This window comes from Cherax quadricarinatus, chromosome 58 (assembly GCF_038502225.1).
Source record: "Cherax quadricarinatus isolate ZL_2023a chromosome 58, ASM3850222v1, whole genome shotgun sequence".
Classification (NCBI taxonomy): Eukaryota; Metazoa; Arthropoda; class Malacostraca; order Decapoda; family Parastacidae; genus Cherax; species Cherax quadricarinatus.
In genome coordinates, this window is record NC_091349.1 from 1039248 (window position 1) to 1057384 (window position 18137).

Genomic DNA, 18137 nt, shown 5'->3' on the forward strand with positions numbered 1-18137 from the left:
GTCTGCTTTTCATTGTTGTTATTGTCATTGTTATTGTTGTCAACTCACCAAGGAAAAACACTTTTCCTGAGGATAGGAATTGCTGTTCAGAGAATTGAAATGTGACAGTATTTCTGTAGATTGAAGTAGTAAAATAAAAATTTCAGTAATGTGGAAATAGTATGCCACATGGCAGTTGATGAAATATTTCCATTACTGAATGAATGTAGATAATATAGATAATCTATGCCTGCTTCTCCTTTAAGTACACCTATTATAAGCTTCATTGACAAACAGTTCATCAGAATTTTCCTCTATTTCATAATGCTTGAATATTAATGACCTCTTATAATTTGGCATGAATTTGTATAAGCAAGGTGTGGGGTTATCAAAAATATTGTTCAGAGGGCTGAGGATTAGTTGTTGAGACTGTTTCAACATTGAGAGGATAGAGCAAAATGAGATGACCAGGGGGGGGGGTGTATAAGTCTTGGGTAGGGGATATGGGTCATCTCAGGATAGGTTGAAGGAAGGGGTTACAAGAAATTCTGAGTGCTAGGAGCTTGGATGTCCAATAAGCTTGTGTAAAGGCATTAGATGGATTGAGGGGAAGCAAGTGATTCTTATGGTGATGTGCTGTTGGAGTGTGAGCAGGGTAAAATTTATGAAGGGGTTCTGGGAAACTGGTTAGTCAGTTTGGGGGACCATCTAAACTGTGATGTTAGTACCTTTCTGGCAAGACAGTGATCAAATGAGTAATGGTGAAAGTGTTTTTTCTCTTTTGGGTCTCCACTTCAGTAGCAGGTGGCTGATGTGTTTAAAAATGAGTGACTGCCTTTTTGAGAGCCATTTTTCTATCAACTTTTAGGCATGTTATTAAGCCACATGCAGTTCAGTACAGTATACCCTCACTTGGCACAGTAATTCTGTTTGTGAAAGTAATTGCAACTAAAATTGTGCATTGTGCAACCAGTAATATGTAGCAAAGATAGGGTATAGTTCCAAACATCTTAAAATTAACACATCAAAAATAAATTAAAACAGTTGGAAAAACAATACTGGAGTGAAGAATTTACCTCCTGGAAGCTGAGTTGGATTAGGCCGTATGGCTGACTCGCTACTCACTGATGAATGGATGATCAGTACATCTGAGGTTGCTGATGACTAGGGTATCAGTATGTATTCACCTATATGTGCTGACTTGTGTATAGTTGTAGGGGTCGAGTCTTAGCTCCTGGACCCTCTCAACTTTCTGCTTGCCAAATTCACTCCTAGCCTTTTGAGCCTTATCATACCTACTCTTAAAGCTATTTATGGAGTTTGCATCCCACTTTGTTGAGGTCATTCCACTTTCCAACCACCTTGAGAAAGAAGAAATACTTCCAGGTATAACTGTGACTCATTTCTGTCTTTAATTTCCATCTGTGCCCCTGAGTATCTGTTTCCCACTTTTGAAACAGCTTGTCCCTGTGAGGTCACTTGTGAATATAAATTCACTGTTGATTATATAATCTACATGTGGGATGCCACACTTGTGTACAGTGTTCAAAATATTCTTTACTAATAATTTTAATCTAAGCTCTGTCATTTCCTTTTTGACACAATCTTAAAATTTCTACTCCCATTCTATATATGAGTGTTCAGAGATTCATTGTATATTCTGGAGAATCTTTATTGATTGTATGTTCTGGAGAATCTATATTGATTCTTGTAGCCTCTCTGTCTTATTACTGAAATGCTATCACAAGTAGTACAAAAAGACAAAATCATATATACTTTCAATTTCATTCTAAATATAAAGTATGCAAGTATTACTAGCATTCTTCTTAAGTGTCCTGGTTAATGTGCAGTGACAGGGATAGGTAGAAGAGTGAGAGGCTTTAAAACGTTTGTTAGAAGTAAAATATTAAAGCACACCATAATATTCTCTAGCCAGCTTTCAGAAAGTACAGCATCCTTCATCCATCCTTCACTATGTAGGCACAATATTTCCTTCTCCAGGGGATCAAGTTTGGGTAACCAGTTTTCCAAAATTCCTTCACACATATTACCTTGCTTACACACATGCATGCTGGATGCTCAACTCCTTTGTACTTAAAACCTTCACATTGCTCTCCTTCCATCCTGTGACATCTTAACTTTTCATTCATCTTGGATTTTTTATCTCTGTGTTGTTTTTCTTATATTTTTTATCAGCAGCCTTCACCTTACATGTGTCATTGAAAACATTAGGTGTTTTTCCCTAATACAAGATATTTTGTTTGTGCTGTTTGAAGGAAGCACAAAAATTTTTGACAGTGATAATTTTTTTCGTTTTCTCCTCTGTAGCCTATCCTGGAAGTTGATCGGGAGCAAGCAAGACGTGAACGTCGCGAGGCAAAGGAGCGAGCCAGGGAAGAGGCTCGTCAAGAAAGACAGGAGGAGAGACAGTCTCGTACCCAGGACCACACAGAGTATGAAGAGATTCCAGAGCAATTAGACGTCACTGAAAGACTTGAAATTCCTGAGAGAAGCGAGCGTGCAGAGATAGGCGAGCTTGTGGAGAGATGTGAGCTCTTGGAGAGATGTGACCTCTTGGAGAGGAGTGAGCGTTCAGATAGGAGCGAGAGATCAGAGCGTCATGAAAGAAGTGAACGAGCCGAGCGTCACGAGAGAAGCGAGCGAGCCGAGCGCCATGAGAGTAGGGTTAAGAGAGAGAAGGTAAAGGTGGGTTGTATGGAGGAGGGAAATTGGCCTATCCTTGGTTTGTTTTGTTTTTCTTTCCAATTTTTTTTAATATTTTGTTTGCATAATTTTTAAGAATTCATCTAGCAATTTTTTCACAAGTTTACAGTTGTACAACGTTGTTATGATTTGCAAGTCATTAAAAACAGCTTTGATGGAACTTGAGTTAGATCTTACCACAGCCAGGTTAGTGTGAGATCTCTGTAAACACCAGTATTTGTGGTCACAGTGAGGTCCATGCAAACCTTTCTAGTAAATAGAAAGGTACCTAGTTAGTTAGAGCACCGGTCTGCTAATTTTAGGACTGGCTTACCATGAGTTTAAATCCTATCCATTCTGTTATTTTTAAATGGAGATTTGATAACCCTTAAAGTACAATGCAGCTTTTATATATAATTTCATATAATTTTTATAGGTGTGTTGGGAGGACAACTTGAAATTGAATTCTGAGGTTGTTTAGTTGTGGTTACCCCTTCACAAGAAAGTTGATCTATAGAGTAAGATGTCTGGTACACTGGAATTTAATAACATTTTTATCATATTGGTTTCCTTATTAATTTTGATTAGTTTTGTTAATTTTTTTAATTGAAATGGCCATATGGGAAGATAGGAGTTGATACATGTACAGGTCTCCCTCAACATTCGCGTTTTCAACTTTCACGGGCTTCACACATTCGCGAATTCCCAACTGCCAAATTCCCAGCTGCCAAATTACCAGCTGCCAAACCATATTTAAGTTTACCTCCACGAGTCCTTACTACCCTCCCTCCGACCCCTGCAACTGGCAGCCAGCCCTCCCACCACTGTGTGGTGAGTGTTTTGTTTGTTCATTATTTGCTATTAAACTACAGTATAAATAATGTCAGCCCATCCATGACTGCATATTAGAATGGCTATTCAGACAGGTATTGGAAGGTGACATAATGTGTTTACTCTTGAACACAGCAAAGAATCAAACATTTCTACTACTGCTAATAATAATAATAATAATAATAATAATTTTTTTTTTTTCAACAAGTCGGCCGTCTCCCACCAAGGCAGGGTGACCCAAAAAAGAAAGAAAATCCCCAAAAAGAAAATGCTTTCATCACCATTCAACACTTTCACCACCTTCACACATTATCACTGCTTTTGCAGAGGTGCTCAGGATACAACAGTTTAGAAGCATATACGTATAAAGATACACAACATACCCCTCCAAACTGCCAATATCCCAAACCCCTCCTTTAAAGTGCAGGCATTGTACTTCCCATTTCCAGGACTCAAGTCCGACTATATGAAAATAACTGGTTTCCCTGAATCCCTTCACTAAATATTACCCTGCTCACACTCCAACAGATCGTCAGGTCCCAAGTATCATTCGTCTCCATTCACTCCTATCTAACACGCTCATGCACGCTTGCTGGAAGTCCAAGCCCCTCGCCCACAAAACCTCCTTTACCCCCTCTTTCCAACCCTTTCGAGGACGACCCCTACCCCTCCTACCTTCCTCTATAGATTTATATGCTTTCCATGTCATTCTACTTTGATCCATTCTCTCTAAATGACCAAACCACCTCAACAACCCCTCTTCTTCCCTCTGACTAATGCTTTTATTAACTCCGCACCTTCTCCTAATTTCCACACTCCGAATTTTCTGCATAATATTTACACCACACATTGCCCTTAGACAGGACATCTCCACTGCCTCCAACCGTCTCCTCGCCGCTGCTGCATTTACCACCCAAGCTTCACATCCATATAAGAGTGTTGGTACTACTATACCTTCATACATTCCCTTCTTTGCCTCCATAGATAACGTTTTTTGACTCCACATATACCTCAACGCACCACTCACCTTTTTTCCCTCATCAATTCTATGATTAACCTCATCCTTCATAAATCCATCCACCAACACGTCAACTCCCAAGTATCTGAAAACATTCACTTCTTCCATACTCCTCCCCACTTTGATATCCAATTTTTCTTTATCTAAATCATTTGATACCCTCATCACCTTACTCTTTTCTATGTTCACTTTCAACTTTCTACCTTTACACACATTCTCAAACTCATCTACTAACCTTTGCAATTTTTCATTAGAATCTCCCATAAGCACAGTATCATCAGCAAAAAGTAACTGTGTCAATTCCCATTTTGAATTTGATTCCCCATAATTTAATCCCACCCCTCTCCCGAACACCCTAGCATTTACTTCTTTTACAACCCCATCTATAAATATATTAAACAACCATGGTGACATTACACATCCCTGTCTAAGACCTACTTTTACCGGGAAGTATTCTCCCTCTCTTCTACACACCCTAACCTGAGCCTCACTATCCTCATAAAAGCTCTTTACAGCATTTAGTAACTTACCACCTATTCCATATACTTGCAACATCTGCCACATTGCTCCTCTATCCACTCTATCATATGCCTTTTCTAAATCCATAAATGAAATAAAAACTTCCCTACCTTTATCTAAATACTGTTCACATATATGCTTCAATGTAAACACTTGATCTACACATCCCCTACCCACTCTGAAGCCTCCCTGCTCATCTGCAATCCTACATTCTGTCTTACCTCTAATTCTTTCAATTATAACCCTACCGTATACTTTTCCTGGTATACTCAGTAAACTTATTCCTCTATAATTTTTACAATCTCTTTTGTCCCCTTTCCCTTTATATAAAGGGACTATACATGCTCTCTGCCAATTCCTAGGTACCTTCCCCTCTTTCATACATTTATTAAACAAAAGTACCAACCACTCCAACACTATATCCCCCCCCTGCTTTTAACATTTCTGTCATGATCCCATCAGTTCCAGCTGCTTTACCCCCTTTCATTCTACATAATGCCTCACGTACCTCCGCCACACTTACATTCTGCTCTTCTTCACTCCTGAAAGATGGTATACCTCCCTGGCCAGTGCATGAAATTACCGCCTCCCTTTCTTCCTCAACATTTAAAAGTTCCTCAAAATATTCTCGCTATCTACCTAATACCTCCCTCTCCCCATCTACTAACTCCCCTACTCTGTTTGTAACTGACAAATCCATACTTTCCCTCGGCTTTCTTAACTTGTTTAACTCACTCCAAATTTTTTTCTTATTTTCATTAAAATTTCTTGACATTGCCTCTCCCACTCTTTCATCTGCTCTCCTTTTGCACTCTCTAACCACTCTCTTCACCTTTCTTTTACTCTCCATATACTCTGCTCTTCTTATAACACTTCTGCTTTGTAAAAACCTCTCGTAAGCTACCTTTTTCTCTTTTATCACACCCTTTACTTCATCATTCCACCAATCACTCCTCTTTCCTCCTGCCCCCACTGACGCAGCGTCAGTGTGGCTTTGTTTATGTTGGAGTGAGTATTTGTCTCCGTGCTCTTCCAAACATTTCACAATAATTCATTGTATTTGGTGCTTGTAGATTGAGTGTGACTGGAGTGGTTGAGGCAGTTATAGAGGCAGTGGGTGAGGCACCAGTTGAGGTAGTGGTAGAGGCAGTGGTAAAGGCAGTGGGTGAGGCAGTGGTAGAGGCAGTGGTAGAGGCAGTGATAGAGGCAGTGGGTGAGGCAGCAGTTGAGGCAGTGGTAGAGGCAGTGGGTGAGAGTGGTAGAGGCAGTGATATTTACTAACATATATGTTATAAATAATAATAGTACATTATGAATAACATTTATTATTATTATAAATGTTATTAATATTAACATGTACTATTATTATTTATAACATATATGTTAGTAAATACCACTCACCCACTGCCTCTACCACTGCCTCAACCACTCCAGTCACACTCAATCTACAAGCACCAAATACAGTGGACCCCCGCATAACGATTACCTCCGAATGTGACCAATTATGTAAGTGTATTTATGTAAGTGCATTTGTACGTGTATGTTTGGGGGTCTGAAATGGACTAATCTACTTCACAATATTTCTTATGGGAACAAATTCGGTCAGTACTGGCACTTGAACATACTTCTGGAGTGAAAAAATATCGTTAACCGGGGGTCGACTGTTTTTTTTTTTTTTTTTTTTTTTTCAACAAGTCGGCCGTCTCCCACCGAGGCAGGGTGACCCAAAAAAGAAAGAAAATCCCCAAAAAGAAAATACTTTCATCATCATTCAACACTTTCACCACACTCGCACATTATCACTGTTTTTGCAGAGGTGCTCAGAATACAACAGTCTAGAAGCATACACATATGAAGATACACAACATATCCCTCCAAACTGCCAATATCCCAAAACCCCTCCTTTAAAGTGCAGGCATTGTACTTCCCATTTCCAGGACTCAAGTCCGACTATATGAAAATAACCGGTTTCCCTGAATCCCTTCACTAAATATTACCCTGCTCACACTCCAACAGATCGTCAGGTCCCAAGTACCATTCGTCTCCATTCACTCCTATCTAACACGCTCATGCACGCTTGCTGGAAGTCCAAGCCCCTTGCCCACAAAACCTCCTTTACCCCCTCTCTCCAACCCTTTCGAGGACGACCCCTACCCCGCCTTCCTTCCCCTATAGATTTATATGCTTTCCATGTCATTCTACTTTGATCCATTCTCTCTAAATGACCAAACCACCTCAACAACCCCTCTTCTGCCCTCTGACTAATACTTTTATTAACTCCACACCTTCTCCTAATTTCCACACTCCGAATTTTCTGTAAAATATTTACACCACACATTGCCCTTAAACAGGACATCTCCACTGCCTCCAACCGTCTCCTCGCTACTGCATTTACCACCCAAGCTTCACACCCATATAAGAGTGTTGGTACTACTATACTTTCATACATTCCCTTCTTTGCCTCCATAGATAACGTTTTTTGACTCCACATATACCTCAAAGCACCACTCACCTTTTTTCCCTCATCAATTCTATGATTAACCTCATCCTTCATAAATCCATCCGCCGACACGTCAACTCCCAAGTATCTGAAAACATTCACTTCTTCCATACTCCTCCTCCCCAATTTGATATCCAATTTTTCTTTATCTAAATCATTTGACACCCTCATCACCTTACTCTTTTCTATGTTCACTTTCAACTTTCTACCTTTACACACATTCCCAAACTCTTCCACTAACCTTTGCAATTTTTCTTTAGAATCTCCCATAAGCACAGTATCATCAGCAAAAAGTAACTGTGTCAATTCCCATTTTGAATTTGATTCCCCAAAATTTTGGGGGGTCGACTGTACAATGAATTATTGTGAAATGTTTGGAAGAGCACAGAGACTAATACTCACTCCAGCATAAACAAAGCCACACTGACGCTGCGTCAACCACTTCCTCCACCACTGCTTCAGCCCTTGTATTTTTGTACAATTTCCTTCTTCAATTCTATCGTATTTATTATTATTATTATTATTATTATTATTATTATTTTTATTATGTATTATTTTTATTATATTATTATTATTTTTATATTATTATTATTATTAGCAGTAGCACAAATGTTTGATTCTTTGCTGTGTTCAAGAGTAAACACTTGATGTCACCTTCCAATACCTGTCTGAATAGCCATTCTAATATGCAGTCATAAATGGGTTGACATTATTTATACTGTAGTTTAATAGCAAATAATGAACAAACAAAACACTCACCACACAGTGGTGGGAGGGCTGGCTGCCAGTTGTGGGGGGTCGGAGGGAAGGTAGTAAGGACTTGCAGTGGTGGAGGCAGTGGTATTTAATAACATACATGTTATTAAATACCACTGTAGGTTGGTATTAAATACCACTGTAGGTTGGTAGACAGCAACCACCCAGGGAAGTACTACCGTCCTGCCAGATGACTGTGAAACAAAAACCTGTAACTGTTTTGCATGATGGTAGGATTGCTGGTTTCTTTTTCTGTCTCATAAACACGCTAAGATAACAGGGATATCTTGCTACTCCTACTTACACTTTGGTCACACTTCACAGACACGCACATGCATATATATATATACATACATCTAGGTTTTTCTCCTTTTTCTAAATAGCTCTTGTTCTTTTTTATTTCTTCTATTGTCCATGGGGAAGTGGAAAAGAATCTTTCCTCCGTAAGCCATGCGTGTCGTATGAGGCGACTAAAATGCCGGGAGCAATGGGCTAGTAACCCCTTCTCCTGTATACAATTACTAAAAAAGAGAAGAAGAAAAACTTTATAAAACTGGGTTGCTTAAATGTGCGTGGATGTAGTGCGGATGACAAGAAACAGATGATTGCTGATGTTATGAATGAAAAGAATTTGGATGTCCTGGCCCTAAGCGAAACAAAGCTGAAGGGGGTAGGAGAGTTTCAGTGGGGGGAAATAAATGGGATTAAATCTGGAGTATCTGAGAGAGTTAGAGCAAAGGAAGGGGTAGCAGTAATGTTAAATGATCAGTTATGGAAGGAGAAAAGAGAATATGAATGTGTAAATTCAAGAATTATGTGGATTAAAGTAAAGGTTGGATGCGAGAAGTGGGTCATAATAAGCGTGTATGCACCTGGAGAAGAGAGGAATGCAGAGGAGAGAGAGAGATTTTGGGAGATGTTAAGTGAATGTATAGGAGCCTTTGAACCAAGTGAGAGAGTAATTGTGGTAGGGGACTTGAATGCTAAAGTAGGAGAAACTTTTAGAGAGGGTGTGGTAGGTAAGTTTGGGGTGCCAGGTGTAAATGATAATGGGAGCCCTTTGATTGAACTTTGTATAGAAAGGGGTTTAGTTATAGGTAATACATATTTTAAGAAAAAGAGGATAAATAAGTATACACGATATGATGTAGGGCGAAATGACAGTAGTTTGTTGGATTATGTATTGGTAGAAAAAAGACTGTTGAGTAGACTTCAGGATGTACATGTTTATAGAGGGGCCACAGATATATCAGATCACTTTCTAGTTGTAGCTACACTGAGAGTAAAAGGTAGATGGGATACAAGGAGAATAGAAGCATCAGGGAAGAGAGAGGTGAAGGTTTATAAACTAAAAGAGGAGGCAGTTAGGGTAAGATATAAACAGCTATTGGAGGATAGATGGGCTAATGAGAGCATAGGCAATGGGGTCGAAGAGGTATGGGGTAGGTTTAAAAATGTAGTGTTAGAGTGTTCAGCAGAAGTTTGTGGTTACAGGAAAGTGGGTGCAGGAGGGAAGAGGAGCGATTGGTGGAATGATGATGTAAAGAGAGTAGTAAGGGAGAAAAAGTTAGCATATGAGAAGTTTTTTTTTTACAAAGTAGAAGTGATGCAAGGAGGGAAGAGTATATGGAGAAAAAGAGAGAAGTTAAGAGAGTGGTGAAGCAATGTAAAAAGAGAGCAAATGAGAGAGTGGGTGAGATGTTATCAACAAATTTTGTTGAAAATAAGAAAAAGTTTTGGAGTGAGATTAACAAGTTAAGAAAGCCTAGAGAACAAATGGATTTGTCAGTTAAAAATAGGAGAGGAGAGTTATTAAATGGAGAGTTAGAGGTATTGGGAAGATGGAAGGAATATTTTGAGGAATTGTTAAATGTTGATGAAGATAGGGAAGCTGTGATTTCGTGTATAGGGCAAGGAGGAATAGCATCTTGTAGGAGTGAGGAAGAGCCAGTTGTGAGTGTGGGGGAAGTTCGTGAGGCAGTAGGTAAAATGAAAGGGGGTAAGGCAGCCGGGATTGATGGGATAAAGATAGAAATGTTAAAAGCAGGTGGGGATATAGTTTTGGAGTGGTTGGTGCAATTATTTAATAAATGTATGGAAGAGGGTAAGGTACCTAGGGATTGGCAGAGAGCATGCATAGTTCCTTTGTATAAAGGCAAAGGGGATAAAAGAGAGTGCAAAAATTATAGGGGGATAAGTCTGTTGAGTGTACCTGGTAAAGTGTATGGTAGAGTTATAATTGAAAGAATTAAGAGTAAGACGGAGAATAGGATAGCAGATGAACAAGGAGGCTTTAGGAAAGGTAGGGGGTGTGTGGACCAGGTGTTTACAGTGAAACATATAAGTGAACAGTATTTAGATAAGGCTAAAGAGGTCTTTGTGGCATTTATGGATTTGGAAAAGGCGTATGACAGGGTGGATAGGGGGGCAATGTGGCAGATGTTGCAAGTGTATGGTGTAGGAGGTAGGTTACTGAAAGCAGTGAAGAGTTTTTACGAGGATAGTGAGGCTCAAGTTAGAGTATGTAGGAAAGAAGGAAATTTTTTCCCAGTAAAAGTAGGCCTTAGACAAGGATGTGTGATGTCACCGTGGTTGTTTAATATATTTATAGATGGGGTTGTAAGAGAAGTAAATGCGAGGGTCTTGGCAAGAGGCGTGGAGTTAAAAGATAAAGAATCACACACAAAGTGGGAGTTGTCACAGCTGCTCTTTGCTGATGACACTGTGCTCTTGGGAGATTCTGAAGAGAAGTTGCAGAGATTGGTGGATGAATTTGGTAGGGTGTGCAAAAGAAGAAAATTAAAGGTGAATACAGGAAAGAGTAAGGTTATGAGGATAACAAAAAGATTAGGTGATGAAAGATTGAATATCAGATTGGAGGGAGAGAGTATGGAGGAGGTGAACGTATTCAGATATTTGGGAGTGGACGTGTCAGCGGATGGGTCTATGAAAGATGAGGTGAATCAATACATGTTGTTAAGGCATAACGTATGTATTTAGTACAATTTACGACGTTTTCATGTATTTTATGATTGTTCATGGGTCAACAAGTTAAGGAAGCAGTATTGTATTATATTTCCTTACAATATATTGGGGCACCAAACATTCACGGTTTTTCAACATTCGCGAGGCTCTTGATCCCCTAACCCTCGTGAATGTTGAGGGAGACCTGTATATTTTATTGGGCAAATTGTTATAGTAGTTAATGTGGAGTATTACTTGAAAAATATAATTGAGGACTGGCATTAAGGGAAAACAGAGGTTGCTCATAAAAGGCATCATAAATTATCATTCATTCTTGTGAGAGATAAGACATTAAGAATGTTCATGATGAATATTGTTAGCAACACCTAACAGTAGAGGTGTGTAAATCTTACTTGAAAATCATTTTTAAAAAGTATATCCCACAGGGTGGCCCAAAAGGAAAAACAAAAAGTTTCTCCTTTTAAATTTAGTAATATATACAGGAGACGGGGTTACTAGCCCCGTGCTCCCGGCATTTTAATTGCCTCTTATGACACGCATGGCTTATGGAGGACGAATACCAGTGAAATTATTTACATTATAGTTTGCAGCATTGGCATCTAACTGTTGTCTGTGCACTTATTGCAAGAGAAATATTGAACGAGTATTTGTGTGCACTTGCCTCTTAGGGTCGCCCTACCTTGCTAGGAAATGTCTGGTGTACTAAACAAATATTAATACAGTAACACATTACATACTGCATTTCAAATTTTTTTATAATTATTATGGGAATTGCTAAATTTAGAGGGGTCATACAGCACACATCACCTGGGAATTGTAAGTAATCATGTTTGATCCAAGGAAGGGAAGGACAAGTTCAATTCCTTAAATTGAGAGACTTGCCATTTTCAAGGCACTACTTCCCTTGAAAGATGTACATTATTATGGAATTATGATCACAACATCCTGAACCAAAATGCATAAGTTGCTTTATAAAATGTGACCCTTATTTCAGAGCAAGGAGCGAGCTGCAACAGCAATTGCGGATAATAGTGATAGTGCCCGAAGAATAAAGGATACCTTTAGATCAAAAATGGCCACCTTTATAGTTGGTGTACTAAATCCGTATAGACGAGGAGACTGCAAGGAGGGCAAGATCACCTGTACCGAAGATTTTAAATACCTGGCTCGGAAGGTAGGAATTCATCTAAGGTGTATTGTGTGCATGATAAGATTTTGTTAGATGTAGTTGAGAGAAATAAAGATAATGTTATCACTTCCCAGTGAAATATTGTTTTAATAATTTGTTTTTTCTTCTACAGCTCACACACTTCGTAATGGTGAAAGAATTGAAACAGCTTCACAGCATAGATGCTCTAGAATACAGTGATAGTGTTAAGCATAAAACTAGGGACTTTGTTCGTAAATACATGAGTAAGTATGGAGCAGTCTTTAAAAGGGATCCCAGTGACACTAAGGAGTACTAGCTTTGTGGGTAAAGTTCTCATCAAACACGTCCCATAATTATCTTTCACTCTAACCTCAAGAAAATAGTTTGGATAGGGAGTGTGATTGAAGCAGGTAGGTGGCAGATAGTTAACATTTCACGGTGTATGCAACCAGTTGTTAATTTTGAACTCTGTTATATATAAGCTCTTGTAAAAGTAATAAAAAAAAAAAGTTTATTTAATAGAATAAAACTTGAGCCACAGTGGACTCTGTACATAGGAAGGTAAAGTACAGTAAGGGATTGGTTTTCCTTTCTAGTTAGAGCCAAGACATGGAAGATAAGATATTTGGAAGTATGTTTTTGTCCTAGAAGAATGTTACAGAATAAGATAAATGATGGCTATGATTGAAAGATTCAGAATCTTTATTTGTTTTTAATTGACAAATTAAGGGAAGTTACAAATAGAGAAAGTAGAATGTAATCCAGAGTTAAATATGGAATTGTTTTGTGAAGGTTTACAAATTTCATCTTTTATATAGCTATAAGTCAATATGTTTGTGATGACACTAGAATAATTTCCATGTAAGATGTATCTTACTGTTTTCTATACAGAAAATGGGATGGCTTATAATAAAATGTAGAAAATTGGATGGCTTATAAAATAGAGTTAAGTAATTTTTTTACAGAAATTTTTGTGTCAGAAGTTTCGCAGTCTGTGAGAAGATGGGACAGTAAGTGAAGTAGGAGAGTAAAATTTACACAGTCAGGAAACACCAACTTACTGATGTAAATGTAAATTAAAAATTAAGCCATTTTTTTAAGTTGTGAAACAAATTGATTTTATGAGAAAGATTAAAAGTGTCACTGCCACTGACGTGTGTAATTATCCCACCACTGAGCTCTGACTCCTGCTTCATTGTTCCTCCGAGTCCTTGACTTGTGTAAATTTTCATATGTAGATCCTTGAGAAATTCATAACTAATGGTTAGGAGTTGTAAATGCTACTCTATACCCAGTCATCTTGATTTATTTATATTTATTTTTTTATGTTCCTCATGCAGGGTAAAGGCTTTCATTAAAGCCTAAGGTGTATGTTTTATCAAGCATTTTGTATATTAACAACCCACCCCAGAAACTATACAAGTTATAATTTAATTCTTCGTGTATATACACAGTTGTACAGGCTCATTAATGTTGTAATGGAAATGGCTGTATTTTGAAAGTATTGATGTTTTAATTTTTTACTCCCATATTTGATGTTGAAATTTTTTAACTTAGTACAGAAATTATTGTTTTGTTTATTGACTAATGGTTTAGTTTTGTTTGTGTGTGTGTGTGTAATGTGTTCTTTGGAATACATTTGCCTTTGTGATGATATTAGCATGTAGGTAATTGAAGACAGATATAGGACTGAATGTACAAAATCCAGGCACTGGAATTGATAAAATTATGCTGTACAATATATATTTTGGCTTTCCTTAACCTTACTTGGTGTGAACCAAATATGTAGTGTGTGTATTTCGTGCCCAGTTTTTAAGAAAAGTACATTATTATTATTATTATTATTATTATTATTATCATCAAATTAAGAGCTAAACCTGAGGTCTCGCATCACTGCTAGGAGGATATGTGAAAGCAGAAATGTGCAAAGGTTAAGAATGAGTAAGAGGCAGGGATATGCAAAATTAGGGGTGAGGGTTAGTACTGACAAAACTGAAATCGAATTTGGTGCACTAGGTTAGATTCAGTTAAAAAGTCGAGATTCTGCATCAGAGGTGGGACTTTCAGCAAGAATGAGTGTTGGGGCTGTTTAGATGCTAGATGGATGTGTGATCTTAATCCTCAGAATGGTGCCGGATGTTTCTTCGTGTGAGTGTCCAGAGCTGCATGTGTCCAATGCATAAGCATGTGTGTGGTTTTCCAAACCAAACAGTGGTGGGAAGATGGCCAAAATCCTATATGTGATTTGACAGAAAACAATTTGTTGTGGCCTAAAGCAAACCAATGTTGTTGCCAGTAGATATTGTGAGATAGAATTGAAAAATACCCATATGGAAAATTTAAGGGTGTTAATGCATTCATTGCGCTGACTGTCCCCTCATTACAGTTTCTCTCCAGCATGCGGTTGACCGTGTTTCCAATTGGGTCACCACTCCTGGGTTTAAATTTTCCAGCACCAAAACTCCCCAAATTACTTTCACTAGACATTCTGTCATCTCCGATCATCCTTTGTACCTCTATGGCTCCCGTATCCCTGAACGTGATACAGTCTGGTTTCTAGGCTTTCTCTTTGACCGTAGGTTATCTTGGAAGCCCCACATTACTTCTCTGAAGGCAACTTGTCACAGCCGACTGAACCTTCTTAAAACCCTTGCTCATCTTTCATGGGGAGCTGATCATCGAACTCTCTTCGCCTACATTCAGCCCTCATTTTATCGAAACTCGATTATGGTGACCAGATCTACTCAGCGGCCTCTCCTGCTACTCTCTCTAGCCTTAACCCCATCCATCACCAAGGATTACGTTTATGCCTTGGTGCTTTTTGCTCTTCCCCTGTTGAGAGCCTCTATGCAGAAGCGAATGTTCCATCCTTGTCTGATCGCCGTGATGCCCATTGCCTTCGCTGCTATGTATGCTCTCACGATCTCCGCAATCCTTCCATTTATAGAATGGTCACTGATATTAGTAGACATCCTTTATTTGTTCGCCGCTCCTGTTTGATCCATCCCTTCTCTCTTTGCCTACATTCGCTTTTGTCTTCCCTTCAGTTACCACCTTTATATGTTCATGTAGCATCTCACTTTTCCCTACCCCCTGGGAAGTTCCAGCTGTTTGGGTCTGTTCTTTCTCACTCCCTTGCTCGAAAGCCCAACTGCTTACGGTGGCTTCCCGCTCTCTCTTTCTTGATCACTTCCACTCTCATTCTCATGCCATCGCTGTGTACACAGATGGCTCTAAGTCTTCAGACGGCGTCGGATTTGCAGCAGTGTTTCCAGACAGCGTCGTGCGGGGGCATTTACTATCTTCGGCTAGCATTTTTACTGCTGAATTGTATGCCATTCTTGCAGCACTTATTCGTATCGCATCTATGCCTGTGTCATCATTTGTGGTAGTCTCAGACTCCCTTAGTGCTCTACAGGCTATACGAAAATTTGATACATCTCACCCCCTAGTTTTACGTATCCAACTTTGGCTACGCCATATCTCTACCAAGCATAAAGATATTGTTTTTTGTTGGGTCCCTGGTCATGTCGACGTACAGGGCAATGAACAGGCAGACACTGCTGCGCGGTCAGCAGTACATGACCTACCAATTTCCTATAGAGGTGTTCCATTTCTGGACTATTTTGCTGCAATAGCTACCCACCTTCACACCCATTGGCAACAACATTGGTCAACTCTGCTTGGTAACAAACTTCATTCTATTAAACCGACCATAGGTTACTGGCCGTCTTCTTATCATCAGTGCCGAGGTTGGGAGACCACTCTCTTCCACCTTCGCATTGGCCACACTCGTCTTACTCGTGGGTATCTCATGGAGAGGCACCCTGTTCCTCTCTGTGAGCAGTGTCAAGTTCCAGTATCGATTAGCCACATTCTGTTAGACTGCCCTCTCTATCAATGAGCACGCAGAATTTACCTCTGTCGTTGTCTCCGCTCTACTACTCTCTCTTTACCTTCCCTTCTTGCTGATGGACCCTCCTTTAATCCTGACTCTCTCATTGACTTCTTGACAACGACTGATTTACTCCACAAACTCTGATGATGATACCTTTCGCACTCCCCTCAGACCTTTCTACCTCAATCTCTTGCTGCCCTCTACCCTTTCATCATCCACTGCCCCGCTGTTCTCCGTAACCTATTACTCTTCCATCTCCCTTTTACCACCTGATGCCCTCGCTTCCTTCCTGCCCTGCAGCGCTGTATAGCCCTTGTGGTTTAGCGCTTCTTTTTTATTATAATAATAATAGTGTGTTCATTGACCTGAATATGTCCAGGGTAAGTGAGGTACACTATAAGCAAAATTTAAGACATGGATTTTGCAGGAGGGAGCATCAGTAGTCTGAACCACTAGCTATGGCCTACAAGTGCTCCAGTTCCCTGAATACCTTCCATCCCCCCCCCCACAGGCACTGTATAATCCTATGGGTTTAGCACTTCCCCCTTGATTATAATAATATGGCCTACAAGAAGTCATGAGCATAGGACAGTTGCCAGAGAACTGGAAGACAGCGAGTATAGCCCTTGTGGCTTAGCACTAATATTTTGATCATAATAATAATAATGGAAGACAGCGAATGAAGTACCTATATTTAAGGAAGGAGACAGGTAGGAGGCATCAAACTATAGGCCAGTTTTGCTGATATACTGTGCAAGGTAATGGAGAAGATAGTTGGGGAAAAGTGGTTTTATAAACAACCAGTATGGCAAGTCTTGTTTTACCCATCTTTTTAGAATTCCCTGACAAATGGCAGTGAGACAGGAGGGAGGGAGGGTTGGGTTGATTGCATTTTTTTTTTTTTTTTTTTTTTTTTTAGACTGCAAAGTATTTGATACAGTACCCCATCTCCCCTCAAGGAAGGTTCCTTGATGTTGGTGAGGGGCTCTTGATTTAGGGAATTGGATCTGTGCTCCAGTTCTCCGAATTAAGCCTGAATGCCTTCCACATCCCCCCCAGGCGCTGTATAATCCTCTGGGTTTAGCGCTTACCCCTTGATTTATAGTAATAAAGTACCCCATCTGAGATTGGGGCAAAAACCTGAGAAACTGGCAAGAATAGCTGGGAGCATACTCTGGTGGATCAAAGAATACCGTTGAGGAAAGAAACAGCGATTATCTGGGAAGAGCAACAAATGGAGGACCACAAAGATCAGTAATAGGGTCAGTAATGCTTCTGATTTATGTAAATGACATACCAGATGGGAAGACAGGCCCAATTCCTTAGATCAAGATCCCCTTGCCAGCATCAAGGAAGCCCCTTTGAGGGGTGCCACATCCATAAAGACCGTCATATATCGGAGGAGGAAGAGGAAGGCAAATCCTCAAGTAACTAGTAATGAGCTGCACCGATGACTACACTGCCTCACCTCCAAACACTACACACTATTGTGCATTTTATCCTCCACTACATTGTTCTACTCCATTGCAGTTTATTAATACTAACACACAATACTTGGTCCAAGAGAAAGGATTTAATATTAAAATAATTGGGAAAGAAACAATATAAAGATGGTAATACAGTTAACCGAGATTGAATACACAGAATAGAATCGTTAGAGAGTAGCTCACTCCTTGGAGACCAGCCAGCTTCTAATCGCAGGTCTGGCTTAGCGCTTCTTTTTTATTATAATAATAATAATCGCAGGTACCAAGACCCCACACTGATCTTTAGCTCCCCTCAAGGGAGGTTACTTGAC

General features: G+C 39.5%; 1 protein-coding gene across 4 annotated transcripts in view; it reads left to right on the forward strand.

Annotated features, from left to right (window-relative positions):
* Set2 (SET domain containing 2) overlaps nt 1–14184 on the forward strand; it is a 185053-nt gene extending 170869 nt beyond the window's left edge. For 3 of the 4 annotated variants that reach the window (XM_053790028.2, XM_053790027.2, XM_053790030.2), the window contains 3 exons: nt 2308–2685; nt 12286–12465; nt 12593–14184. In XM_053790028.2, the coding sequence (XP_053646003.2) occupies nt 2308–2685; nt 12286–12465; nt 12593–12757 (723 nt within the window). In that variant the 3' untranslated portion in view covers nt 12758–14184. The remainder of the gene's footprint in view (nt 1–2307; nt 2686–12285; nt 12466–12592) is intronic. The other variant, XM_053790029.2, reaches the window with a different exon arrangement.
* The last annotated feature ends 3953 nt before the right edge of the window (nt 14185–18137 follow it).